Source organism: Anabas testudineus, chromosome 8 (assembly GCF_900324465.2).
Source record: "Anabas testudineus chromosome 8, fAnaTes1.2, whole genome shotgun sequence".
Classification (NCBI taxonomy): Eukaryota; Metazoa; Chordata; class Actinopteri; order Anabantiformes; family Anabantidae; genus Anabas; species Anabas testudineus.
Window position 1 is genome coordinate 20,768,236 of NC_046617.1, and position 25,812 is coordinate 20,794,047.

At 48.3% G+C, this 25,812-nt stretch overlaps 1 protein-coding gene across 4 annotated transcripts; it reads left to right on the forward strand.

Moving 5' to 3' along the window:
- The first annotated feature begins 93 nt into the window (after positions 1–93).
- Positions 94–18,547, forward strand: LOC113154133 (protein Wiz-like). Of its 4 annotated transcripts, none has more exons than XM_026348148.1 (17): positions 95–808; positions 1,923–2,085; positions 2,163–2,352; positions 2,578–2,653; positions 3,813–3,952; positions 4,022–5,665; positions 6,233–6,667; positions 7,833–8,258; positions 9,649–9,789; positions 10,320–10,883; positions 10,967–11,419; positions 11,498–12,001; positions 12,489–13,064; positions 13,273–13,484; positions 15,298–15,610; positions 16,483–16,642; positions 17,520–18,547. In XM_026348148.1, exons 2-17 carry the CDS (start codon positions 1,993–1,995, stop codon positions 17,848–17,850), a joined length of 6,258 nt encoding a protein of 2,085 aa, XP_026203933.1. In that variant the 5' UTR covers positions 95–808; positions 1,923–1,992; the 3' UTR covers positions 17,851–18,547. The 4 variants fall into 4 exon arrangements, with proteins under 4 accessions (XP_026203960.1, XP_026203933.1, XP_026203942.1 ...); XM_026348157.1 differs by having other exon boundaries at positions 1,926–2,085; XM_026348166.1 differs by having other exon boundaries at positions 96–808; positions 15,361–15,610.
- Positions 18,548–25,812: the final 7,265 nt, after the last annotated feature.

A 25,812-nucleotide genomic window follows, 5' to 3' on the forward strand; every position in this document is an offset into this window, starting at 1 on the left:
AAATACTGAACGAGACACAACTCATCATCTGAACACGAGGGGGGGGGGGGGGGGGGGGGGGGGTCCTGCTGCACGGACCGGGTGAGACCAGCGGGGGGCGCTAGAGGACCGTGTCATCATCGATATTAAGGCTTTTATGGATTTTCAGCTTTTAGGGAATTTTCTTGCACCAACTGATCCACAGACTGTTCGTCAGCTGTTTGTCTCCGTGACCTGGAACCAGCCCCGTGTCCCGCACACACGCTGCTCGGTGCTGCGGCTCCTGTGTGCGTGAAATAAAGCGAACAGCTGATTCCAAACAGGCACAAACCTCAGGTAATGCGTCACCTGTGAAGGTAAAATCATCCGAGTGGATGATCAACGGGCTGAGACGGAGGAGCGGACGGTGCTCGGTGCTGTGGCTTCACAGAGAAAACACGGACATCACACGTTTGAGAGCAGGAAGCTCCTCGAAACACGTGGGACGATGCAGATTTAAGGATTTGAACGAGGCGCTCGGAAAAGTTAATAAACTTGTCTCCGGTGGGTTGCTCGAAACTCTTCTCGTCGCCCTCCCCGTCGACGTTACGCACGCAGCCGTGGCGTGCCTGCAAGCCAAATAACATGGAGTCCTGTTCCTGGCATCTCCCAGAGATCCGTGCAAAAACCCGAGCAGCGACTAAACAGCAGCGAGTTTCCCGATGGGAGCAGTGAAACCGGGGAACCAGGTTCGTGTCGGGGCGTAAAGCTTCAGCTCCGTCCTCGGACTATGACGAACGGAGCGTAGGCAGCAGCGGCTCCGTGCGACCCGAGAACGAGGCCGAGTCCAGTGAGTATCTACTAAAACCTGATCCTCGGGCCGTTCGGGGTTTAAAGACGCTGTGCACGGACGCAGACTTGTTGTGGTCACCTGACAGAGACCGGATCGATACGAGCCACGTCCCCCGAAGCAGCTGAGACCCAGCCGTGGGACACCTTGGTGTAACCGGGCATTTTCCTGCTCTGCACGGGGGCAGCTGGGAGGACGGGGGCCTGAAGAGAGGGGGGGCCGAAGAGAGGCCACTTATTTATGTAACAGAGCCGCTGGGGGGGGGGGGGGGTCATTCTTTAAGTAGACATACTGTGAAAATAGGTCAGACAGTGGAACACTGCAGTGGGGACGGGAGGACAGAGACAGGGGGACAGGGGGACGGGGGGACGGAGACAGGGGGACGGGGACAGGGGGACGGGGGGACAGAGACAGGGGGACGGGGGGACAGGGACAGGGGGACGGAGACAGGGGGACGGGGGGACGGAGACAGGGGGACGGGGACAGGGGGACGGGAGGACAGAGACAGGGGGACGGGGGGACGGGGGGACGGAGACAGGGGGACGGGGACAGGGGGACAGAGACAGGGGGACGGGGGGACAGGGACAGGGGGACGGGGGGACAGAGACAGGGGGACGGGGGGACGGAGACAGGGGGACGGGGGGACAGAGACAGGGGGACGGGGGGAGAGAGACACGGGGACAGGGACAGGGGGACGGAGACAGGGGGATGGAGACAGGGGGACGGAGACAGGGGGACGGAGACAGGGGGACGGAGACAGGGGGACGGGAGGACAGAGACAGGGGGACGGGGGGGGAGAGGGGACGGGGAAAGACACAGGGAGACAGGAGGAGGTGACGGAGGGTACGGGCGTTGTAAGGGAGACAGGGAAAGGGGGACGGAGACGGGGGACAGACACGGGGGACAGACACGGGGGACAGAGGGGGGAAGAGACGGGACGGGGGAAGAGACAGAGGAGTGGACAGAAATGGGGGACGGGGGACGGAGACGGGGGGACAGAGACAGGGAGACAGGAGGACGGAGACAGAGACGGGGGGACAGGCTGCGCGTTGGTTCCGGTTTTCAGGGAAACTTTGACACCATGACAAACTCAGATTGTGTTTAATGTTTCCAGAAGAAGAGGAGCTGCACCATGTAGGCCGGCTGGTCGTCAGTGGGACTCCATACTGTCCTCTGGGGGAACCATGGAGCCAGGAGGGCGACCCCTAACCCCAGGGACCAGCTATGGGCCCCCACCCTTCCACTCAGCACAGACCCTCCTCAGCTGCACCTCACAGGTGAGAAGATGCCATCGTCAGCGTCTCGTGTGTTTGTCCTCATCTGTCAGTAAGATGTGTGTTGTTGTCACCACCAGTCCTCGTGTTCTCCGAGTGCGAGAGACGGCCTGATGTCCGCCAGATGTTCGTGGGGCCACGCCGGAGACGAGGGCCCCGAGCAGACGGAAGGTTCCGACCTGGAGACGAGCGCACAAAGGAGGTTCAGGTCCTCCGCCTTTCCCTCCTCCCTGAGCTGGGACTCTGACTCTGAGAAGGAAGCGCTCGATGGTAACGTTGAACATGTGTCAGTAACCTGTTGCGCAGACGCTGCAGACGCTGCAGACGCTGCAGACGCAGACGCAGCACCTCGTTGTCCTCTTACTGTTTTCAATGTGATTCAGTGTGGATGTAGTCAGAACTCTCTCATCTCTCTAATGTGTTTTACCTGTTGAGCTGTGAAGTGACGTTCCCCTCGTTGTGCTGTCTGTTCTGTTGTGTGCTGTTCTGTGTCAGAGGACGAGCTACAGCACTTCTCTAACCCTCACGGTCTGGCTGCTCACAGCCCAGGATCTCCTTCTTCTGGACTCAGGTGAGGAGGAGGAGGAGGAGGCAGAGCAGATATCTGTCCTGAGGTTCCTCTGGACGTCACACAGCATGAGCTGAACGCTTTAGTTTGAATATCTGATCCGTGTTTGACACCACACGACGTCTGTTTGTTGAATATGAAGCTGAAGCTGTTAGCGTAGCTTAGCATGAGGAGCAGCTATCTGACTCTGTCCACAGGTAATAAAAAGATTTCTGCTTTGTTTAACATTTACAAAACAGGTCAAATCCACAGCTAGTAGATTTTCTGGGGTTATGCAGTCGTCTACATTATTGTTTTTTGTGTTCATTATATTAAAACATTTTCGTGTACACAGTTTGACCAAAGCAGCTGTTAGCATCAGGCCTCAGTAATGAAGACAGTAGAATCATCACCTTTCTGACAGTTTCAGCTTAAAAACAGAGAAATTATAAAAGTACGCAGAGTAATAAGTGGCCAGTCGATCTGTTAAAGATAATTAATCTGTAGAAACCTGCAGAAACCCTGATTTACAAGTGCTACTAGAGTTTTGAAGCCAGCAGCTGGTTAGCTTAGCTAGTTATATGTTTAGACACAGTCAGGCTGTTTACAGTGTTTATGCTAAGCTAAGCTAACCAGGTGCTGGACAGACATGAGTGGCATCAATTTTCTTAATTAGCTAAAGCCAAGAAAGTGAATAAAAGTATTTTGCATGGTGTAAAACTATTGCATCTCCTCTGCGACCACTGTTAAAGTCCAGGTTACACAGTTCTTTTCAGTTCTTTGTAATTGAACGACAGATCTGTAAATAAAGTTACTGTTTTATTTATTTATGCAGGTTGAGATGATGTTTCAAAGCCTTCTGCACTCTTTGTAATAATAAAATGATAGTAGATGCATAATGAATCCTGTATTTGTTTGACTAGAAGTAGTCAACCTTAAATAGAGTCTGTAAAACTGAACTCGGTGTGAAACATTCCCACCGTGTCTCTGTTTATAATTACACAACCTATAATTTGTTAGAAACCAGAAATTCCCTGGAAAATAAAAATGACGTGACTTCTGCTCGACTAGCTGCAGCTCTGAGAATAAGAAGCGACAGCTGAAATGTGTATAATTGTTATTTTAGGCAGAAATGCAGAACCTCCCTTTGTTTAACTGCAATGTTTCTTCCGATGCTGCACAGACTCGATAGTGAAGATGAGCATGAACCTGAAAAACTGCACTCGCAGAGTCGGACCGATCCATGTCCCCCTGTGGAGGGGCACAACGATGAGAGCACAAAGACAGAAGAGCCAAATACCTCTCAGCTTGGCCCAACGCAATGTAAGTCAGAAGGGAAAATGAATTCTTATGGCTCCTTTCATTCATAATTCCTCTATTGTCTTTTCACAGTGGCAGACGCAGACGTCTGGAGTGTATCTGAAGGAGCTGAGCTGCTTCTGCCCAACGTGAAACCAAAGGAAGGTTGCCAGGTGGTCGAGGAGACGGGCAACTGTGAGGGAGAGGGAAGGCCCAAGGGAAAGGCAACCAAGGAGCCCGAGAGAGATGTGTACACCTTCCCAGGAGACTCTGATCCCGAGAGCCCCCCTCCTGCCCCCTGGGCTCACTGCACATTCATTCAGCGGTGCAAGAAGAAGAGAGTGCTGCTCAGGCCTTTCTCTGGACTTGGCACCATGAAGCGCACAGAGCCTGAGGCCGGCAAGCTGGCAAGAGCGAGTCCTCAGAAATTAAAAACTGCTGAGACGGCACAGCAGAGTCGAAGTGGAGGTGTTTATGATTTCGAAGAAACTGCGTTTGAAGCTGGAGCGATGGACGAACCGATGAAGTTCAGAGGCAGAAGAGGGAAAAGAGAAAAGGAAGAAGAAAGTGCGGTAGAGCCAGGAAAAGAGGTGTTCACCTGTGTGGAATGTAGCATTTACTTCAGAAAGCAGGTCCACCTGCAGGAGCACATGGTGGAGCACAGTCGGAGTGCGTCAGCAGGCGGCAGGCGTTCAGGAAAGGCCGGGCGCTTTCAGTGTGTCGAGTGTGGGTGGAACCTGCCAAATCGGCCGGCGCTGGCAGAACACCACGCGAGGCACGAGGAGTCCCGTCTGAAGATCCTGGAGGAGATTGAGAAACTGAATGAAAACGCGAAGCCAAGAGAGATTCAGAAAGTGGACAGCAAAGCGCTGAAGCATGCAAACCCAGAGCCAGCTGTTACGCAAGATGCAGGCTCCGTCTCGATTCCAGGCAAAGTGTCAGACCCAGAAATAGTCACGTCTCCAGCCCAGTCCCCGGCCCCAGCTTCAACTCCAGAGGCTGATCCAACAGTTGTTGACTCGGACACAACTCCTCCAAACTCAGTCCGATCCCCAGCTCAGGCCCGGCCTGTCTCTGCCTACCGCCGCCGCTTTGTCTGCAACAAGTGTAACTTCAGCACAAGAACCCCACAGGCTCTGGCTAATCACTCCAAGACCCACAACAGGAAAAAACCTGCTCCCCAGGCAGACTCCCCCCCTCCTGGTTCACCACCATGTTTGTTATCCACCTCCCTGACCTGTGGTCACTGTGCCTTCCTGACATCAAGTCCAAGCGTACTGAGGGAACACCAGAAACTGGTTCACCCGGGAGAGGTCTCCATCAGTGGGACACAGGGTGAAGAGTCCAGGTCACATTCAAGGTCTAATGTGGGTGCTGGAATCTCTAATCCTGTGCATGATCCTAATGATCTCTCTGAGTCCGGAGTGTCGCCCGATGCTCAAGGCAAACGCCAGCAAGGAGTCACTGCCTCTGAGGACAGCACAACACCCAACCGCGCTGCTGCTCGGCCCACAAGTCGGCCCACCGGGCGGGGGGTCTTCAACAGGAGATTCAGCAGGAGAGGGAGGACGTGGGCAAACAAGTTTCATTGCAGACTGGATGATCACAGGCTGCCTGGCAGCGAAGAAGAAGACCGGGATGAAGATCAGAGTACAGAGCTCGACACTGAGCTGCCCCAACAAGAAGCCGGCTCACCTGGAGGACAGAAACGGCACACGAGAGCACGATCGAACACAGGTGAGATTCACAGTCAGTTGTTGTCAAATGAGGTTATTGGGATGTTTTTAAATCGCACTATACACACCTGTAGCTTTGTTTTCTAATCGGATGCATAGAGAGTTATCGTCCTTAGCTCCACTGAATGTCATCGCGACTTTTAGCTGCTGGTTTTGGTTTTGTAGCATTTAATTCAATTGTTCTTTTAACAATTGTCATTGTCACAAAGCAGCTTTACACAACCAAAGAAACTATGGAAGTTTATATGAACAGTGAATGTGTATGAAACTCATTTAATGCTTTAAAGTGCTAATATGGAACATTTTACACAGATTAAGATTTTTTTGAACGTTGTAGTGATGTTTTGTTCCCAGGTGTCTGCAGTTACCTTGACGAGTATAATCCGATTATTAATAATAGACAATAAACCAGTATTTCATTAAGTGTTGAGATACAGTTTGTCAGTTTGTTGTTGACACTTTGTCAGATGTAACTTGGGTCAGACGGAGTTTTTAATCACTTTTTAAAGAGTGTCTGCTGAAACAGATTAACTTTCAGTGTTATGTAAAACATTTTGTCTGTTTCTAGACGAGTGTTCAGCACAGCAGGGTGCCACGTTATCACTTCCTCCTAAGAAGAGTGCGAAGGAAGAAGGCAAGCAGGAGGTGGAGAAGGATGGAAAGGTTTTCTTTTTGAGGAGGAGCACGCGAGTCGCTGCTGCTCCTGCAGAAAGTGACAGCGATGACGATGACAGTGACGATGAACGTGTGCGACGTTTCCTGTCAGAGGGCATCTCGGATGAAGACAAAGACGAGATTGATGAGGACGCGGAGGCGCTGAGGAGTGTGGAGAGGAAATGCCCCTACTGCCCTGATCGATTTCATAATGGCATTGGACTTGCCAATCATGTGAGGGGCCACCTGAACCGAGTGGGCGTCAGCTACAATGTGCGTCACTTCATATCCCCCGAGGAAGTCAACGCGATTGAGAAGAAGTTCTCCTATCAGAAGAAGAAGAAAAAAGGTCAGCAGCTTGTTGCTTGTGTTTCTAAGGCTGTGTAGATTTTAAAACCTCAGCAGATGACGTGTAGTAAGTTCTTGTTCTTGCATTTCTGCTGACAGCGAACATTATCTGCTTTTAGAAGTGATTTCCATAAAGCTGTGAGTCTCAACCTGACGGTGGAAGTGTTTAAATCAGACTTTTATTTAACCAGGTAAAAACCACCTGCACCTGTTCCTCAAGGGAGTGAGTGCAACATGAAACACACAAACGCAGGCTAAAAATCGGACGATAAAGAATAAAGGATCAAATAAACAGAGAAAGTTATAACACGTGCCGACATTAGGACAACTCTCCTAATCAAAAAACATTAGGAATCAAGAATATATTGGCCGTACGTCGGTGCAACCAGTATGTGCTCTGTTGACAACTATCAGCAAATTGAAGTTTTTAGTTTTAGTTCACTGGCACAGAAATAAATCTGAATCAGACAAATTATTATTTTAAACATCATTTATTTTACACTTACATGCTACAAACATGTTGGTATTTAGTCAAAATCCAAACGAGATGATGGGGTTGGATAAAAATTGAAGACACCACAGAGTGATTATGGTTCTTTCTGAGGGGAACATGAATGTGTGCACTGCTTCACTTCACCGGTTCAGAGTCGGTGCTTAATTTAAAACCAAACAAAGAACCGGTCCTTATGCAGGAAAACTGGTTCTAGAGAGACCCCAGCACTTTGCTGGTCTAGAACTGAGAACCGTTTGTGTCAGGGGCTGGAGATAGGATTATTGTGACCAACAAGATCAGTGAATCATTAGATTAGTTTAACTACAGTGTCATTGATTAAAGTTGATGCTAATAAAGCACCTCAGTTCTTAGAAGTCTTCACTTTGAACCAACGCTGACCCAGAACTGGCACCAGAGTTCGTGCAGTTCTTCCTCTGTGGACCATGATCACCTACAGTGCTCCCTTTGTACTAAATTGTCCTTCAACCTTGAAATTAATCCTCAGTCTGCTGAAGCCTCATGTTGGCTTTAGGTGGGTGGAGACCCTGTCCAGATTTATTTTAAAGACTGTAGGGACAGAGGGTTGGAGCCACATCTGTACCGGATCCCACAGCTGTACCGGATCACACTGCACGTTCACTTGGGTCTGAACTTCTGCTTGTTCTCTCCACAGTTGCCAACTTTGACCCCGACACATTCAGTGTGATGCACTGCGAGTTCTGCAGCGCTGGTTTCGACACCCGGGCCGGCCTCTCCAGCCACGCCCGGGCCCACCTCCGCGACTTTGGCATCACTAACTGGGATGTCACCATCTCGCCGATCCACATCCTGAGGGAGCTGTTCTCCAGCAGGCCCGACCTCGTCATCCCCACGGCTCCCCCCAGGAGCACCAGCTCGCCACAGGAGGAGGACGAGGAGGAGGAGGAGGAGGAGGAGGATGAAGAAGTAGATGATGAGGGGGAGGGAATCATAGAGGTGAAGCTGGAGGGGGAGACAAGTGAGAGGACTGTGAGTGCTGATGTTTCTGATGCCCTCCCCTCAACATCTCCTCAACGCTGGAAGAAGGAGGAGGAGGAGGAGGAGGATGGTGAAGGTGAAGGTAGGTTCTACTGCTCCATCTGCTGCTGACTGGTTCTGGTTCTGGTTGTGCAGCTGCTCAGGTGTTTGGAGCACAGGAGGTGAAGTGGTGGGAAAGTGAGTTTAGAAAGAGGTTAAATGAACCTGTGTTGACTGAGGACCGTGGTTGTGGAGAACATGACTCCAACAGACACAGACTGTGTGAGTCCCGGTGCCCGCCGCTCCGGTGCCGCTCGCTCGGTGCTTTTTTTCCAACCTCCGCCTCCACTCGATTGGTCACGCCTTAGCTTAGCGGTGCATATGGGGGCAAAATGGCTGCTTCCACCTCCCCGCAGACCCAAACAATAGCGGAGCAGCCGTCTGGCTCCAGCCGCCCGGACTCCGATGCACTGCGGTTGCGGACCGGTGAGTACCGCGCGCTCCAACCCCCGCGCACCGCGTGCCCTCGGATCACACGCGCGTGTCCCGCCGATCTGCGGCCACGTCGCGTCCGGACAAACAGACATTAAAAGTGTTCAGGATGTGGCAGCATGTGCAGGTATCCGAGCTCGAACCGCGGCTCGTCCCGTTTCCAGCTCCGAGCTTTGTGCAGATTCTCGCTGCTGTGCTCGGTTCCTCTGTCTGAGGTTTTATTGTGCACGTCTGGGATGACGTCCAGCGCTTCCAGTGCTGCAGATCTCTGAAATTACCTACAGTTGGCCAATCCTCGCCATTTTACTCCGCTTTGATTTTTGATGGAGGACGCGCGGTGCAGGTTCCCACGGTGAAGCCCCGCGGGTTCGGACAGGAGACGGTGTAAGTTTGTGGACCGAGGGCGCGGAAAGCCTCCAATCTCACCACAACTTATCCGGATCAACCAAGTCTAACCGAAGTCTCACTTTCACTAGCTCGGGGTTTCTGTGCCTGCGCGGATCCAAAGTCAAATGAGCGGTTTTGCGCGGAGCCCGGTGCCATCGGTCCCCCGGTGCTGATCCGGGACCGTGTCGGTATAATAGCTGGTGTTATAACGCTGCGCTCCTCGGTGCCACATCGGCCGCTCTTTTACAGTCAGGAGATGAAGTGACAGCGCAGAGCCGCCCACCAGACAGAAGCATTGTCTGTCTCTGTCTCTTCTGATTTCCCGATTTGTCGCAGAAAATGGCACTTTTGTCTCTGAAAGCTGACTGCGGGAGCCAGACCTCCGTGTTGGGTCCACACACTTGTGCAGTTCTTACTTTTCTCCCCGGGTTTCACATTGTTCTTGTACATTTCATCACAGCAGATATTGGAGGCTAATGTGCTGTTATTGCAAAGATTCCAGGCAGTGAGCTCAAAGACTGAACCTACTTTAAGAACCAGATGAAGTCCTGGTGGTTTATTATCATCCTAACTTATCGGCCTCATCAACCTGACGTTGTGCTGTGTTGTTTTAGGTGATGAGGAGGAAGCAGCCGAGGAAGACGATGACGAGGAGCTGCAGCTTCAGACTCTGGATGATCTGAGTCCCGGGAAATCACGGCCGTGCAGAGCGGACTCAGACGGCCTTTCTCCCGGGGAGGATGCAGACGCCAAAGGTGAGGTGGGACAGAAATAAGGGACACTGACCGGTGTTGACAGGGGGTTGATTAGCTACAGCCAAGCCGAGTCAGCTGTGGGGGGGAATTGTACACGTGACCTCAGGTCAGTGTTGAACTGTGGCTCTACAGAGGGTCGTCCCCAGGTACTGTAAGTCCTGGAAAGTAGTGTCACCATACCGGAGCCTCAGTGTCCCTTCAGGCTGAGGCTGTGGACAGGAAGGGTAAGAAGGGTGACTCGTCCTCTGGGATCTCCGTGGCCTCTACAGGAACCTGAGCCACCTGCTGTTGTTTCACAGGCTGTGTTAATGCTGATACATTAACAGGATGTTTGGTGACAGCAGATCTGAAGCTCAAACTCTTCTTTTACTCGTGTTTTTGTGTCCAGGTGGGATTCATCAGTCTGAAACTGCTGGTTTAGAACATGTTAGTTTGAGTTTGGTGAATCTGACTTCACAGAGAAAAGTTTAGGAAAATAAGAAGTTACTGCATGAAGCTAATTGTGGTTTCTGTGCTCTCCTCTGCTGCAGTCCTGAGCTTGAAGTGTGAGGTGTGTGGGGCTCAGTTTGAGACCCGGCGGGGTCTGTCCAGCCACGCCCGCTCTCACTTGCGCCAGCTGGGCATCAGCGTCTCAGAGAGCAGCGGAGCGCCCATCGACCTCCTCTACCAAATTGCCAAGGAGCAAAGCGTAGACGGCCAAATCAGCTCATCTCTCCTGGATCTCCATTCAGCCAAGAACCCGTCCCCCACCACGCCGTGCAAGGATGAGGATTTAGACGACATGGACTTGGACGAGAAACCGATCCCTCTGTCCCTCCTGGCCAAAGCAGCAAAAGCAGTGCCACCCACCTCCTCATCCACGCCTACACCGTCTCCTGGTGCCTCTTCAACTCCGCCTCATTCTGCCTCCCCCTCCCCTGTAGTGAAGAAAGCCCCCATCTCCTCCCTGCTGCCCGTGTCTTCCCCCTTGCGCTCCCCTGAGCACAAGGCCGGGGGAATGAAAAGCCTGACCTCTACCCTGTCTGCCCCGGCCACCGTGACGGCAACCAAACCCCTGTGGGCTCCACAGGAGAGCGATGCTCCACTGAACCTCAGTACGTGTCACTGTCTCTGATCATACTGTAAAACTGTTCTGTGCTCTGTGAGTCTGACGTAGTTATTTCTTCTTCATGTGCAGCTCTGGAGGTGGACCCCAACAAGGACATTGTCTGTCAGCTGTGTGGTGCCTGGTTTGAGACACGGAAAGGTTTGTCCAGCCACGCTCGAGCACATCTGCGGCACTTTGGGGTGGAGTACTCTGAAGCTAAGGGCTCTCCCATCGACCTCCTGAACCAGCTCATCGATACCGACGACTTTAAGCACAAAGCCAGTGCACTGCAGCTCGACATCCACACAGAACCGCGGGGCCTCAGCACCAACGTCTCCTCCTCTAAGCAGTCCCTGCTGAGCCTGTCTTCCTCTTCCACTTCCCCGCTCCTCTACAAGGTGACCACGGATGGGGGTGGGGCGACATCCAAAGCTACCTCCTCCCCTGCTTCGTCTTTACTTGGCCCACCTGCCAAGCGTCTCAAGTCCTCTTCCATGCAGGTCTTCCGCCTAAGCAGTGGGGAGCTCATGGCCCTTCCACACAGTGAGTGCTGCACCTAAAGCAGAGCCTGTATCAGAAATGATCAGTGGGGTGTAATTCTCTCTTTTCCTTTTCTGTTAGACGAACCTCCAAAAGAAATCGGCTGCGAGTTCTGCGGTGAATATTTCGAGAACCGTAAAGGCCTCTCCAGCCACGCCCGCTCCCACCTGCGTCAGATGGGCATTACGGAGTGGTCCGTCAACGGCTCGCCGATCGACACCCTGAGGGAGATTATCACAAGACGTGGCCTGCCCTGCGCTCTTCCTCTAAAGCCTCTGAAAACTCCACCTCCTTCCTCTCCCGGACCCCCTCGCTCCCCTCTGTCCACCTCCTCCTCTCCTCCAGCCACCCTCCTCAGTCGTCATCCCTTCACCTTCGCCCGCCCCTCCAGCCCTCCTCAGCCAGCGGGGTCGAAATCGAGCTCGGCTCCACCGACTTCCTCCAGCGGGCTCATCCTCAAGCTGAAGCCTGAGCCGGTGCAGCTGGAAGTCACCACGCAGGGAGCTGGGAGGTCCGGGGGCTTCTCTAGTGAACCTCTGAACTGCAGCTGGAGAAACTCTGACAGTGTGTTCCCACTCAACTTGGGTAAGTTGGATGTTGAGTGTCCTAATGCTGCGTTCATGTCACGTGGGAGGGAGGTTAAAGACGGGCTAGACTCCTGTGTTTAGCACCTGCAAGCTTTCACGTCGTGGCACAGCTGCTGGAGATTCAGCTCCTAATTCAGAAAATCAACGTGTAGAATAATGTGCAGGTCGTCACTATTACTTTCTTAGAAATTTTAACCTTGAGCAGCTTTGCTGGTGTTTCTGTGCGTCAGCTACGGGTTATTGGAGCTCTGTCAATATGTCGCTGTTGAGGAAAAACTCTGAAAGTCCTTTATTGAATGTTATTTACTGTGATAACCTTCTTCTGACCTGCTCAGGGGGTTATGTGTAGGATCAGTAGTCAGACACCCAACAGAGTCTGAGCCGGCTGCTGGCTGTAGCTTCACATTTCTTTCTTTATATATTTTCTTTTATATGTAAATAACTGTTTTCTTCTTCTTGACATTCTCCCTCTCGTGTTTCCGTAGCTATGGCTCATGAAGTGGAGCCTACGCGAGATATTCGCTGTGAGTTTTGCGGTGAATATTTCGAGAACCGTAAAGGCCTCTCCAGCCACGCCCGCTCCCACCTGCGTCAGATGGGCATTACGGAGTGGTCCGTCAACGGCTCGCCGATCGACACCCTGAGGGAGGTTATGCACAAGAGAGGTCTGGGCTCCTCCTCTCACTCAGACCAGGGAGTGAAGAAGGAGTCGAGCCAGGGAGCCAGCAGTCCTCCATGGGAGAACACAGCAGGCGCCGGCACTTCAGAGGGTCTGGGTGTTTCTGGATACCAGGCGTCCAAGTTCCGTAAATCTCCTCTCAGTTTGCTGCAGTCAGGATCGAGGCTCCATAAGCAGGGCCAGGGGTCTGTGGGTCCATCTGCTGCCCCACCTGCAGGGAAGTTTTTCCGGATGTCCCCACTGGGGAAAAGACCTCTTTCAGAGGGGACCCAGTCAGTGGAGACTCCCCACTCGTCACCACATCAACTTAAAAACTTCTCTCCTCTGCCACGCGATTTCTCCTTCAAAAGGAAACCCTCCCCGGACAAGCACGGACACCAGGGTGAGTCACTATTTCTGGGTTTCTCCCCAAATGTGTTGTGGTTATAATTTTCAAAATGAGTTCTCTTTACTTTGTAGTGACAGATGACAACAACAGCAACACTTGAAAATGTTTAAATGTTCAAAACACATTCAAATCTGTGGTGGTGGACTGAGACAATGCATCTGACTGATCTGTGTAATCTGTCCGTCCCTCCTGTACGTATCAGATCCCAGCTGTGAGCTGTGTGGCTTCTACTTTGAGAACCGTAAGGCCCTGGCCAGCCACGCACGTGCCCACCTGAGGCAGTTTGGTGTCACCGAGTGGTGTGTGAACGGATCCCCGATCGAGACGCTGAGCGCTTGGATGCGCAGCAGGCCGCAGAAGGTGTTGGAGATGCACCGGAGCTACATGCAGGGGAACCGCTCCACTCTCAAGAAGGTAACTCATGTCAGTGTAGCTGAAAAGAGGGGAGTTCTCAGGATGAATGCGCCTCCTGTATGTTTCAACAAGAAAGTTATAGAACTCACAGAGAACACAAGAAGATACCAGAACCAAAAACAGACACGGGAAATCCATAAAAGATTGAAATTAGACACCAAAGGAGTAAAAATGGAGACAAAGTGAACAAAACAGACTCCTTCAGTCTGGGGGTCATATGTGGAGGGTTTGACACCAGCCCCTGGTCCGTTCTCTTTTACCTCATCCATTTACTTCAGATCTTTTGTTTTTGTTTCTCACAGAAGGAAAAGAACTTGTGCCTCCAACAAAACAGAGCGATGAAGGATCATAACCGGTGCCCCTGCTCTGACACGCTCCGTGTTCCCACACTCGGAGATCTGACGGCGTCTCAGCCGGTGGCTCGCCAGACATTTTGTGTCTTGGAAAGCTTCAGACGTGTTGTCTAACAGCTTTGAGCCTTACTGTAGATCCCGTGTCTTTACACGCAGCAGAAATCACGGTGGGGACAGATGCAAGAACAACGCAGCTATTGACTTGATAGTTGCCATAGTAACCGGGGTGCCTGGCAGCTTATGTTTCATCTTCAGATAAATTATAGCTTGATGTTGATAGAAGAAAATGTATGTTTCTTTTTTTCCCTCTCTGCTGAATTAGTTTCTGGTGCATTGGCGTCACTGTCACACCTTTTCCCCGAGCTGCGATGTGACACACATACAGAATGGATTAACTCTTCAATGACCTTGTTATCTTATTGTAAAGGGTTTTTTTATGTAATACAGAAATGAGCTCAACAAAGCGGCACGTGTAAGAGCAAATAATAATAATTTCAAACAGATTTTCTATTTGTAGACATTTGTAGTGAAGCTCTGCTGCCTGCTTGTTTTGCTAAGCTAAGCTAACCAGCTGCTTCATGTTTACTGTGAAGAAGTCTGTTATATTTGCTGTTTAACCCTGGCCCAGCTTGTCCTTGGATTATTTCACATTCAAGTCGCTGATAACCAAACATCCGTACTTGGCGTTGTTCAATAGATGTGGAAACTCGTCTGGCAACACTTGCACTGTATTAGGAGAGACAAAGGTTGAATACAATGAAATAAAGCACATAAGGACGTAGTGAATATGTGTAATGCAGTAATAGTCACAGGACTCCACCTCTTTATCATTTGCTTTTGCAGCCTTAATCCATCTCAAACAACTCCCATTTTTTGGATGCAGCTGTTACATGATGAGGGGTCAGTATTTAGCTAATTGAAAAACTACATGGCTCCTTGCCTCCCCCCTGATCAGACTTGTAGCAGGTAGATTTCAGCTCCTACCTCAAATCCTTCTGGAAATACAGCTAATATCTAAACGGATGTCATAATCAAATCCATCCTTCCAAGAGTTTCTTAACTTAACCTAAAACTATGAGCTATAACTACTCATCCCAAAGCTGCAGGTATTTTAAGATTCAAAAAAATTTTAATCCCAGAGGGAAATTATTTTGCCTTGTTATATCTGCTCTTATGTCAAAAGGAAAGAAAAACTCCACGCCGACACAAAATAACATCAATAGAAAAAACTCTCCTTCACTCCACTAAAAAAACTAAAAACTCAAAGAGGTCTGTTCAAGCTTTTCACAGATATACCTTAATGTCACTAAGTGCTTCTTACTGTGACCAGAACAAATCAGATGGTTAAAAATATTGTTGGATTATTGGAGATCTGCTGTGATCTCCAATAATCTGGGACTTCACACAGACGTGTTGGTGTCGAGCTGATATAGGATCACTCATGTTTTTCTAACTTCCAGAAGAGCAGCTCCCCTCTGACTTCATCCATGGATTCTGATCATGTCCTCCGCCTCTCATCACAGAAGGCCTCTTCTTCCTCTTCCTCATCCTCCTCCCAGTGGTCTTCTTCTCTGGCCGTAAGCCTGGTGGGACCGCTGAGCCGTGAGGCCAGCCAGGGCTCTTCCAAGACCACAGAGAGCGAAGCTAGCACCAACCGGCAGGCCACCGCCATCAGGCCCGGCCGCAGCAGTCCCAGCCTCTCGCGGCTCTCAGGCGGCCTCGCACTTCAAGCACAGGTGGCACGAAGTGAGCTGAACGTCCGGCTGCCCAGAGGTACGTGAGGATCCAACACGTTGTGTCTCAGGCAGATACATTTGGTCTGTTTTTTTATTTTAGAGGAAACAACAGAAGAACAGGCTCATTTCAAATATTATTTTATAGAACTCTCACTGTCGCCATCAACAGATGTGTTTCTGAGTGAAAATAGATTTTTTTAATAGAACAAAGGTTCCTGGATGAGAGCCAGGTATGTTAAAGCAGACAGATGTACACGAAGAGGTTCTCAGTAACCAACTGCAGATAAAGACCAGTGTTCATGTCTGTAGGCATCAGTGATGGTTTAGCAGGCACGATGTCGCTGACGTTAGCGTTTAGTCCGAACTTACAGAGCCGCGATCACGACGCTCGCCTGTTGTTCAGAAGAAGCCGACGAAGAGCAGCCAGACGACAGCGGCGTTAACTGTGGGAAACATTAGACATAATTCAAATAAAGGGAAAAGTAAAACACTGAAATCGAGGCAGTTCGTCAGGGGAAATAAATGAAAAGTTAGTGCTGTGTTAGCCTTTGTTTTCACTGAGCTGCCTCTTATTTAACTTTTATTATTTTTTTGACATTTAATTATTTTTTGCTTGAAAAAGTTTCATGTTTTGACTCTTCAGCTTCTTCTACTTCTTTTTCATGATTTATTACTTTATTTTATTATTATTATTTCAGCTTGTGATCATTCCAACTTTGAATTTCGTGAGACGTGAATTTGTTTAGGTTCATCTTCATCTTGTATCCAAGGACATTTGAACAACACAAGCAGACATTTAAATAGGAAAAGAGAATTGTTCCTCTTCATAATGCCTGATGTGCTGATGTACGAGTGTTTGGTGCGGCTCCACTTTGCACCAACCATTTGTTGCCTTCTCCTCTTCCTCAGGTTTTGAACGTCGACCGCTGAAGCATCCGTCTTGTCCCGATGGAACAGAAAGAGACCCTCCAAAGCCACCACGCACTGGCACCGTCCCCGCCCTGGTGCCCAAACCACCCTCCTACCCACTGGTCAAACTGGTGGGCAAGTTCTACACCCTGAAGTGCCGGTGAGTGTTTTAGAGCAGGGGGCTTGAATGTGGGAAATGTGGAGACAGCAGCATTAAAAGAAGCGTCTGGCTAAGTTTTAAATAGTCCCTTAATCCCCAAGTAGCAATCAGCACCCCCACCCCCTGCTGAGCAGTACTCCATTTTTATATGCTAATGCACTATATTGAGCATAGTGAATCATTTGGGATTTTCAGGCAGCATGAATGAGTGCTTAAGTTCTAGTGTAACTGCAGTATAAAAGTTTTAACAGAAGCAGCTGCTCCTGGGGGAGGAACTGAATTTGACTGCATCAGATGGTTCGCTGCTGGAAAACGGTGGATTGTTCCCTCTGGGTTTGGAGTGAGTGCCCCAAGTTAGAGTTCATGTGTCTGAGGTTTGTGTTCACAGTAAAGTTAGAGACTCACAGGTGTAATGTGGAATAGAGATCTTGAGATCTGAGCTTTGGCTCGTGACCACATGTGACCGAGAGCACGAAATTACAACAACGATTGATCACTGATTCTGTTAGAGCCAGATGACGCGGTTCAGGTGTTCGATGAGGATCCTCCTGGACTGAACTGGTAGGAGACTGATATGTCACCAGGCTGGACTCAACTGTCCAGTAGTTCGATGTGTAACTCTCTGAAAACAAATTCATTCAGACTACGTATGTCTCCCTGGAGACACTGCATGGAAATGTGGACCCTTATTCCCGTTTTAAAACATATAAGATTTCAGAGATTTGACCTCTGCTGTCGGTGCGGACCTTCAAAACAAATCTATTCCAGAGATTTCATTCGGTCTGTCGGTGTAAAAGCTTTTGCTGCAGTGGATGTTGCAGCTGTTGGACAGATTGGGTGTACTTCCTGTCTTCATGTGTTCCTCTGTGTGCATTAGGTTCTGCGAGGTGGAGTTTCATGGCCCGCTGTCTGTGCAGGAAGACTGGATCAGACACCTCCAGCAGCACATCCTCAAGATGAACTACAACAAGCCTGCTGCACCCAAAGCAGCCTCAGCTGAACCGCCTGCCTCGACTGATGAGCCAGACGCGGCCCAGGCCGCCGCCCTCAGCCCCACCCCGACCTGCACCGCAGCTCCCAAAAGCCGCTCCCCTACACCTCCGGCCGAGTGCGCTCCCATCGTCACTGCCACAGAGACAGTAAAGGTCTCGGAGGAGCAGCCCACGCTCGCGCCGCCTCCTCTCCCCCTCCCCACCCAGTCGGTGTAAGCTCAAATTCATCGTCCACTGTTGTTTTTACCAGTTTTCCTTATCATCTGTTTCTTTCCTCTGGCTTTACAAAGTGTTGTTGAAGAGGAGTGTTTCCCTCCAAAGAGCCCTCTTAGCCCCAAGCACCTTTGAAGCGGTTTTCTAGTCCTGTTTCCATGGGAACCAAGCTCTCCTGGTTTATCTGGGTGATTGTGGAAACTCTCTGAGGTTATGAGCAGAGACTAACTAATGTTTTGCGTTTGCCTTGTTGATCCTGAATGTCCAGGTTGATGTGGACAGGTGCTGTCCCTCTTTTACTGGCCTCAGCCTCTCCCATGAAGATCCTGACTGAGATTAAATGACATTTATATTTACGCCAGTCTTGGAGTCAAGACTTTAAACATGTGGTAACACTTAGTGTTAAAATAGGCACTTTCAACATTGACGTTGTCACTCAGCACTTACTCAAACACCCATTTCCAGTGAACTCAGGAAGTCCTCAGACCACTTCACACTCTGTGGTGTTGTAGATTTAAATTTTAAATAGGTAAAATAGTCATTTTTGTCCTTCATTAAACTATAATCATGAAGTAAAAGCAAATTTAAGATACAGTGTCAAAACAAATGTGTCAACCTTTTGTATTTTCATGGTTTTCTGCATTAATTTGTCATAAAACGTCTGATGTTCGTCTAAGTCAAGAATATTAACAAATATAACGTGCCTAAAGTAATTTAAACATTCTGATCTTTCATGTCGTTGGTGAGAACAATCATAAAAACTTCATGGTGATAGTGGAAAAGTATGTGAACCCTTGAAATTAATAACTGGTACCTGCCACTGTAAATCAAAAACTGAAAATGTTAATTTACCGACACATTCAGGAGCTTAATTCCGTTCTGGTTCAGTCTCTACAAACCTGCATTTAGTCAGTTTGTCTCGTTCTTACTGAGCTTCATCAGTTTGGATCGAACGTCTCTCCACAGATGTTCTGTGGGTTTTCAGTCTGGACCTTTACTCTGTAGACTCGGGTCGTGGTCCTCACCGAGGTGCTGCTTCAGTTCTGACATCTCAAATTACAGCTACAACACAACAAGGTGTAGAAACAGAGTCTGATTGTTTTCTGCAGGAACAGGAAATGGGTGAAAGTCGACAAAGATAAATTCCAATTGGAGCATGAAGTGTAAGCACACCCTAAAAAGGGAAGAGCCCCCCTTTAACTTTCTAATGTGATATTAACCCCAGATGATACATTTTGATTGAATGTAGCTTAAAGCACCTATTAACACCCGATATGCACACACTGATTCACAATCAAACGTAAACGCCCCATGTCGTGTTGGAGGCACAGCCTCTTTCTGATCCCACACAGACGGTGGGAGGAAGTGTTGAAGCTTTTCCGTTCCGTGTTGCCATTTTCTTCCTGCCTTTTTCAATGTAACCCAAATTCTAATTTATTTATTATTATGCATCTGAATGTGGTAAGCTAGGTCATTAAAAGTTAAAGTAGATATCTGGAATGTTTAAACATAGGTCAGAGGTGCACTTTTATTCTTGTGCACACTGTGAGTGTGTGTTAGTTTGGATGTTCGTGTACGTACATAGCAGACGTGCATTTGTTTCCCGTTTTTAAAGGGAAAGACAGAAAGGAGTAAAACTGCTTCAGCAGAAGACGCCTCCGTAGCTCAGAGCGACCCCCCGAGCAGGAGCCGTCTGATCACGACTTACATGCATCCGTCGGCGTGTTGGGATGTGCCAAAGAGTCTGTTTACTTCCTTGTCTTGCCTGTAAAAGCCGTTTACATTGGACCTGAACCACGCTGAACAATGGACTCAACATCCACTACGTGTACCATCGAGTCCCCCCCACACCCCCCGCCCAGTCTGAAAGGCTTGGGCCCCCGGAGTGGCGCCACGGGACTCTGTTGTTACTGTTGGGTTAGATTATTCCAATTAAACATGAACCAAACTCTATTTGGAGCAGGGCTGTGGAGAACTGTCAGCCCCGAGTCCAAACGCAGAAACCCGTCGGACCTCGAGCTGCCGAGGCTGAAGCCTCTCGGAGTCTTTGTACGTTGCTTCAGACAGTGTTCATATCAACCTAGAACTGAAGCAATAACTGAGGGGTCCGTGTAGACTGCTGACCTTTTCAAGTTTGTTCCAGTGTTTGAAACATGACTGTTGATGATCCAAACAGTACCCCGACCCTTTTATGGAGTATAGCTACATACTATATAACTACATGTACTTAAGAAACTGTTGATGCTAGTAGAGCTATCAGCAGTTCTATTAGCGAGGTAGTTAAAAAAGAAGTGATCTTAATTCCTCTATCGTGATTTGATTTCAACTTTGATGCTATGTATTTTTTATTGCTCTGTGCATTTCTGTATTTGCAGTCCTGCAAGGTGAATCTTAGAGTATTTTTTATTTTTAACTGTTAGTCTCTCCAAGCTGAAACTTTGGTGCTGGTGAGAATGAGGCAGGTCGGGAGCTGGCGAGTGACTGATTGTGAGGAAAATGCTTATATGTCGCGTCCTGGTGTCTGAGGACTCTAATAAACGGGCCTTAAAGGGAACCCTCTGTGTGCGCTCACCGTCGAACATGCCACCTACAGCCTCCTACACGTCTGTGACTACGTTACTGAGAAGTGAGTGGGAGGCCGGTGTATTAGAGTTCCCCTGGAGATTACCTGAATAAGCGTCGGCTGGTGTAACTGGCTGTTTGGTGTCTCTGTGAGAGTGTCTGTCTGAGCGAGTGCAGAAAAAGTGACGACGACAAAGAAGAAAAAGATGCAGTTGAGGGAGGAACTGTACTGTACACAAAGGGTTAAGTGAATCAACTCCAGAACAAACAATAAATGTGATTTCAGTTTCAGACACTGAATTTGATCTTTTATTGTGGCGCTACAGCTCATCGTCTAGTGACGTAACCCTACCCACAAAGAAACGCAACATGTCTCATACAGAGATGTCAAGTGTTCAGAAAGAGTCAAAATTACAAAACACATAACGTGACCACAAAAAGACACAACCAACACAGAAGAGATGCACCGTGTTATCCAAGACGCACGTGATCGCCGTTAACTACATGGCTGCACAGTTTGTGGTTGTTCTGTCTCTTTCCATACATTTATCTTTGCACCAGGATCTTTCTTTTCTTTTAACTTGGTGTGAACAGCATTTGGTTGGAAGGATTTTAACCACTTGGTGGAGCTGCAGCACAAGAGGATTTGATCAGAAAACAATAAGAAACATGTTGATGAGGAACTTGATCGACCAGAATGGGACAGTTGACTTTAGCTGAACAATACAGAATGAATGTAAAAGTACTTATTGAGGCTTGGGCTCCACATCGGTTCAGTTAACAGTAAAATGCTGCTTCAAAATTCATTAAACAGTAAAAATCTGTCTGTATCATCCACAGAGACTCACCTGCTTTTAATGTTCATTTTCCTGATTATACTTTTTACATTTATTTCAGGACATAACTTGCACCGTGTGCTATTAGCAGTGTTACTCAAATCAGGGGCGTCCAGTCCTGGTCCTCCAATACAGTTCCTCTACATTCAGATTTAATGCAGCAGCAGAACAAGACCCCTTTAAGAGCGTTTACTTAATGTTTTATGAGCACTTCCATTAAACCCAGGACGCTCTGTCCCACATCAGCTCTTTTCAATCTGACTCGTGCCTTCGAGGATAAGATGAACACGAATAAACATAATATAACAACATAAAACTCACTGTGCTTTACTGGTAAACATTTATTAATGTGCATTAAAAATATCTCCAACCACTAAAGAGAACAACTGATTCCATGTGAACTGTCAGAACTTATTATAGTGTGAGACGAACGGGGGGAGTCCTTCGGACAGTCCGTTGGACTGAAGAAGGGTCACTCACTGTGATGAGCTGCTTTGTTTGGACGCAAAGAGAAATTGCCTCATGCTGGTGCAGCAGCAGATGCTGCCCTCTGACGTCCAGAACAATACACACAAACACCCCGAGCATCAGTGACGGTACTTTGAATCCTAATAAAACACCTGACTGCCACGTAGCAAACATTAAATATCAGCACGTTAAGTCCGACTTCACCTCGACACACTAATGTCAACAAACATATGGAGAGTTTCCAACAACGGGACACATTAAGTGTGTTGTGTGAAAAATGGAACATTTCTCTGTTGAAATCTGACGACATGCTGCAGATATTCACAAACTGCACCAACACGATGCATAAACAAGTGAATTCCTCAGCAGAACAGTTTTATCACTACATGGATTCAGGAAGGCCGTAAGTTCACAGCTGCAGCAGTATTTACACTCTGACATGGAAAAATCGGCTCGGGGCATGAATTTAGAGGAAAGTGGAAACTGTATAAACCATGAAGAAGATTATCAGAAGATGTTCTGCTGGCACAACCAAAGTGCTGATGTTGTGATGATTACAATGATCAAATCAAAATGTGTCAGAATAAGTTGCTGCAGCTGTTTCCTCAAAGCCCCCACGGTCTGATCACACACCCAGGAGCAGCACAGATTATCAGCCCATCGAACTTTGGATATACAAACAGTATTTAGTATCTGATCGGCACAACGCTCAAAATGAAGACAAACCTCTGAGCTACATCCCACTTGTTCGAGACTCGGCCACTTTAAGACACAACAATCCAACACGAAACACACGTCAATATCTTACTGACCTTTGTGACCTTTGTGACCTACATGCTTGGTGCATACTTACCTGCCCTGTTGTCTGGCGGCCTGTGATTCCAGTTTCTAACATGTCCTGTGTCTCCTTGTTAAAGCTGCTTCATCAGTGTCTTTAGTCTGAATGTAAAGGAGGAGAAACTGTGCGATGACACTGAGATCATGTAGTCTACGTAGAGAGAAAAGAGAAAGTGTGAATCCGACTTCCTTTAGACTTCCTTACAGGAGCAGACTCGGACTCGCTGCCGTACCTGTGCTGTGATCACGACAAACTAACAGTTAAAATCACCTGTTAGCTGCTTGAAAAGTCCCATTTCTTTTTTCCTGTTGTCAGTGTGTTTGATCACTTTAGATGAACTTCTTCTTCTTCTTGTGTCGATGTTGTTACAGTTTAATGTTTCAGTTCTGGGGCAGTGACTATTTATGCCTCAATCACCAGAACACCCAGAACCACAGCTGCTACAGCTGGTAACTAAAATGAACTGGGAAAGTGAAGATGTGGGAAAACGCCCAATAATGTTTTGGGAATGAGCAACGTCATGTTGTCTTTCTGCGTGTGGAAATTAAAGGCTGGCAGTAGGTTGTCTGTTTGAGTTGGCTTCACTGGAGGAATCCTGCCGCCCAAATCATGTTCGTATTAGTGATGGTGTTGTTCTTGCAGTTTGTGGTTCAGTGGTTCAGCAGCTCCCCACAAAACACAGATTGACAGGTACTACAAGTACAAGTACAACTTAAAATTCTTTACTCAAGTTGAAGTACTAAGTACATGCTGTAAAATGTACTTTACGTAGCAGCACATGAATGTTTGAGTCTACGTTTGTTTCACGTGTCTCATAAATCAGGTTTCTGCAGAAATGTTCCGTTTATTTCATGAACAGATTCAACAACCTGATTTCTGACGTTTTAGTTTAGTGTGTGCTAAATAAGTGAATCCGTGGAAGATACTCTAATGCATCTCAGTTAAAAAGCTTTTTGAAAAGTGTTAATGTGAATGTAATATTAGAAGTCAAAGTTCTTTAAAACACAACAGAACTGCAGAAACACAGTGTTTTGATGGGAGTTACTCTGGATTGAAGGTTGTAAAAACTGCACCAAATGTCAAGTGCTGATTAAAAAATAACTGTGATCATCTCAGCTCTCTATGCATTTCATGTCCATATTTGGTGCGAGAGTGAGTTAATCCCACTTTTAAACGAGAGGATTAAGTGTCTGGACTGATGGATCCAAATATTTTACAAAGTTAATCTGTAGAAGGACTCGCTCGGGCCCTTTGGGGCCTCCTGCATCTTGATACTTCCTTGTTCTCCATTTGTTTTGAATCTTCAGAGAAGCTGACTCTGCCAGGAAGGAAAACAGGAAGCGTTCATGTCTCTCTTTGCAGATTAGATCCTGGGACCCCTGAGGTGCCACGTGAATTCCCTAAGTGGACCCATTGTGAGTCTAAAAAGTTGAACACAAACAACCCAAGGTACCCAGAAATCGCACACAGTGGAGCAACGAGCAGGAAGCGTCTCCTATTTTAGACGGTTTCAAAGTAAACAGACTAAAAACAGTTGAACAATGCTTCAACTAGAAGCTCCAGCAGTTTCCTCTTTCTCCACAACATACAGCGAACAGTGAACGCACAGAGCAGGTCACAGTTCTCATCCTGGAGTCTGACCAGGTCCAGTTTCATCACCACACTAGAACCCATTGTGCTGCATTTCTGGAGAGTCCAGAGTTTTACTCCATCCACCTGATTTATGTGACAGGACTCATAATCAGAGTTTGACTGCTGAGGGTTTGGTGCCAGTCCAGCGGCGTGGATCAAGGGAAGGTAAAGCTGCGCTGTCAGACGCTGATCCACTTTGTTCCACAGTGAAATATGCTGTGTTTCAGAAAGTATTCAGACCCCTGCACACTGTGGTGAGCTTTACATCTAGAGTAACAGCATGTTCTCAGCTGGGCGAGCATTGGCATAAAACCTCCCACCAAACCTCTAAACATGAAACAGTTCATTAGCAGAAAAGAACTGAATCAGACTGAGTAGTTAAAAGATTCACCTTAAACTGAAACAAGTCAAACTAACGTGCTGATTGTCCTGACACACAGTCGGCGTCAGCTAGGCAGCATGGGGACGATTATTAGCTGCTTGTTCATTTAACAAACTGCCTCTGGCTCGAATGATCCTTCGTATATGTTTTTACCAGCCACAGTTGTGTTGTACTATTGTCCTGGAGACATGAGTTCAAATTCAGGGAGCTGCACAAAGCAGCATTACATGACAAACCTAATGGGGTTTGTTGTCGACCTATAATTTTTCCAGTAGCTTCAATTTGCCAATTACTTTTTATTTTCCACACTTAGACTGAGATGCTCACAATCAGGCTAATTCACTGCACACTCATCCAGAACAGTGTGACTAAAAGCCTCCTAACGTCCTGATGATGATAGTGATGAACTAATCCCACACTGACTTTCTCATAGACAGAATCAGCTCTGTCTGTGAAATCCAGCTGTCACTGCATGTTCCCAGAAACTGAGATCTCCGGATGTGGAGGGGATAGGTCAGAAGAACACAGCCTGAAGAACGCAGAAGTGGTGACCGTACTATCAGACAGCAGTTCATATATACGGAACAGTGATCACAGAGGGTCGTCTGCAGCTGAACACATCAGATACAGAGACCAGAACAAGTGTAAACAGAGGGGGAGATGAACAGACCAGGAGCTTCACCACCATAAATACAAACCTTAACCAGCACTGATGATGTGACTTCTTTCATTCTTACAGAAACCCAGTAGTGACTGCAGCTTTCCAGACTTTGTTGACCACGGATCTCGGCCATGTTGGAGACGGGAGCTGTTTTTAATTTTACTGCCTTGTGTCACCATCGTGACAGACACTGTGAGACACTGAGCAGAAAACAGTGCGACGCCGCCTCCAGGGTATCATTCATCATCGGGGGTGGTGTGAGAGGGCGCTCGTTATCAGTTCGACCTGAACAGCTGAAGACTGACACGATAAACCTGCTTTCTTTCACTTGCTGCGTTCCCACGTTCACAGCCCCGTTTAGATCAGCTCCTCTAGGATTCCTGCACACAGCTTCCTCTAAACCCACCATACCTGTCATAGCTGGGCTCTGAACTGTCATCCTGAAGATGTCTGTTTGATGCTGGGGGCTGAAAACACGCTGCTGTCAAATGTTTGTGTTGTTCGTCCCTCAGGAGTAGAGATGTTTATAGTGGATGGTTTGGACGCTGAAACAGACTCGACTGAGAAAACAGGCCGAACTTTACGC

What these genes read in the sequence shown, in the direction of transcription:
- LOC113154133 (XM_026348148.1), top strand. Translation starts at nt 1,993, where the DNA reads ATGGAGCCAGGAGGGCGACCCCTAACCCCAGGGACCAGCTATGGGCCC. An exon ending in TGAGAAGGAAGCGCTCGATG is followed by an intron (nt 2,353 to 2,577) that starts GTAACGTTGAAC and finishes GTTCTGTGTCAG; the next exon opens with AGGACGAGCTACAGCACTTC. An exon ending in TCTCCTTCTTCTGGACTCAG is followed by an intron (nt 2,654 to 3,812) that starts GTGAGGAGGAGG and finishes GATGCTGCACAG; the next exon opens with ACTCGATAGTGAAGATGAGC.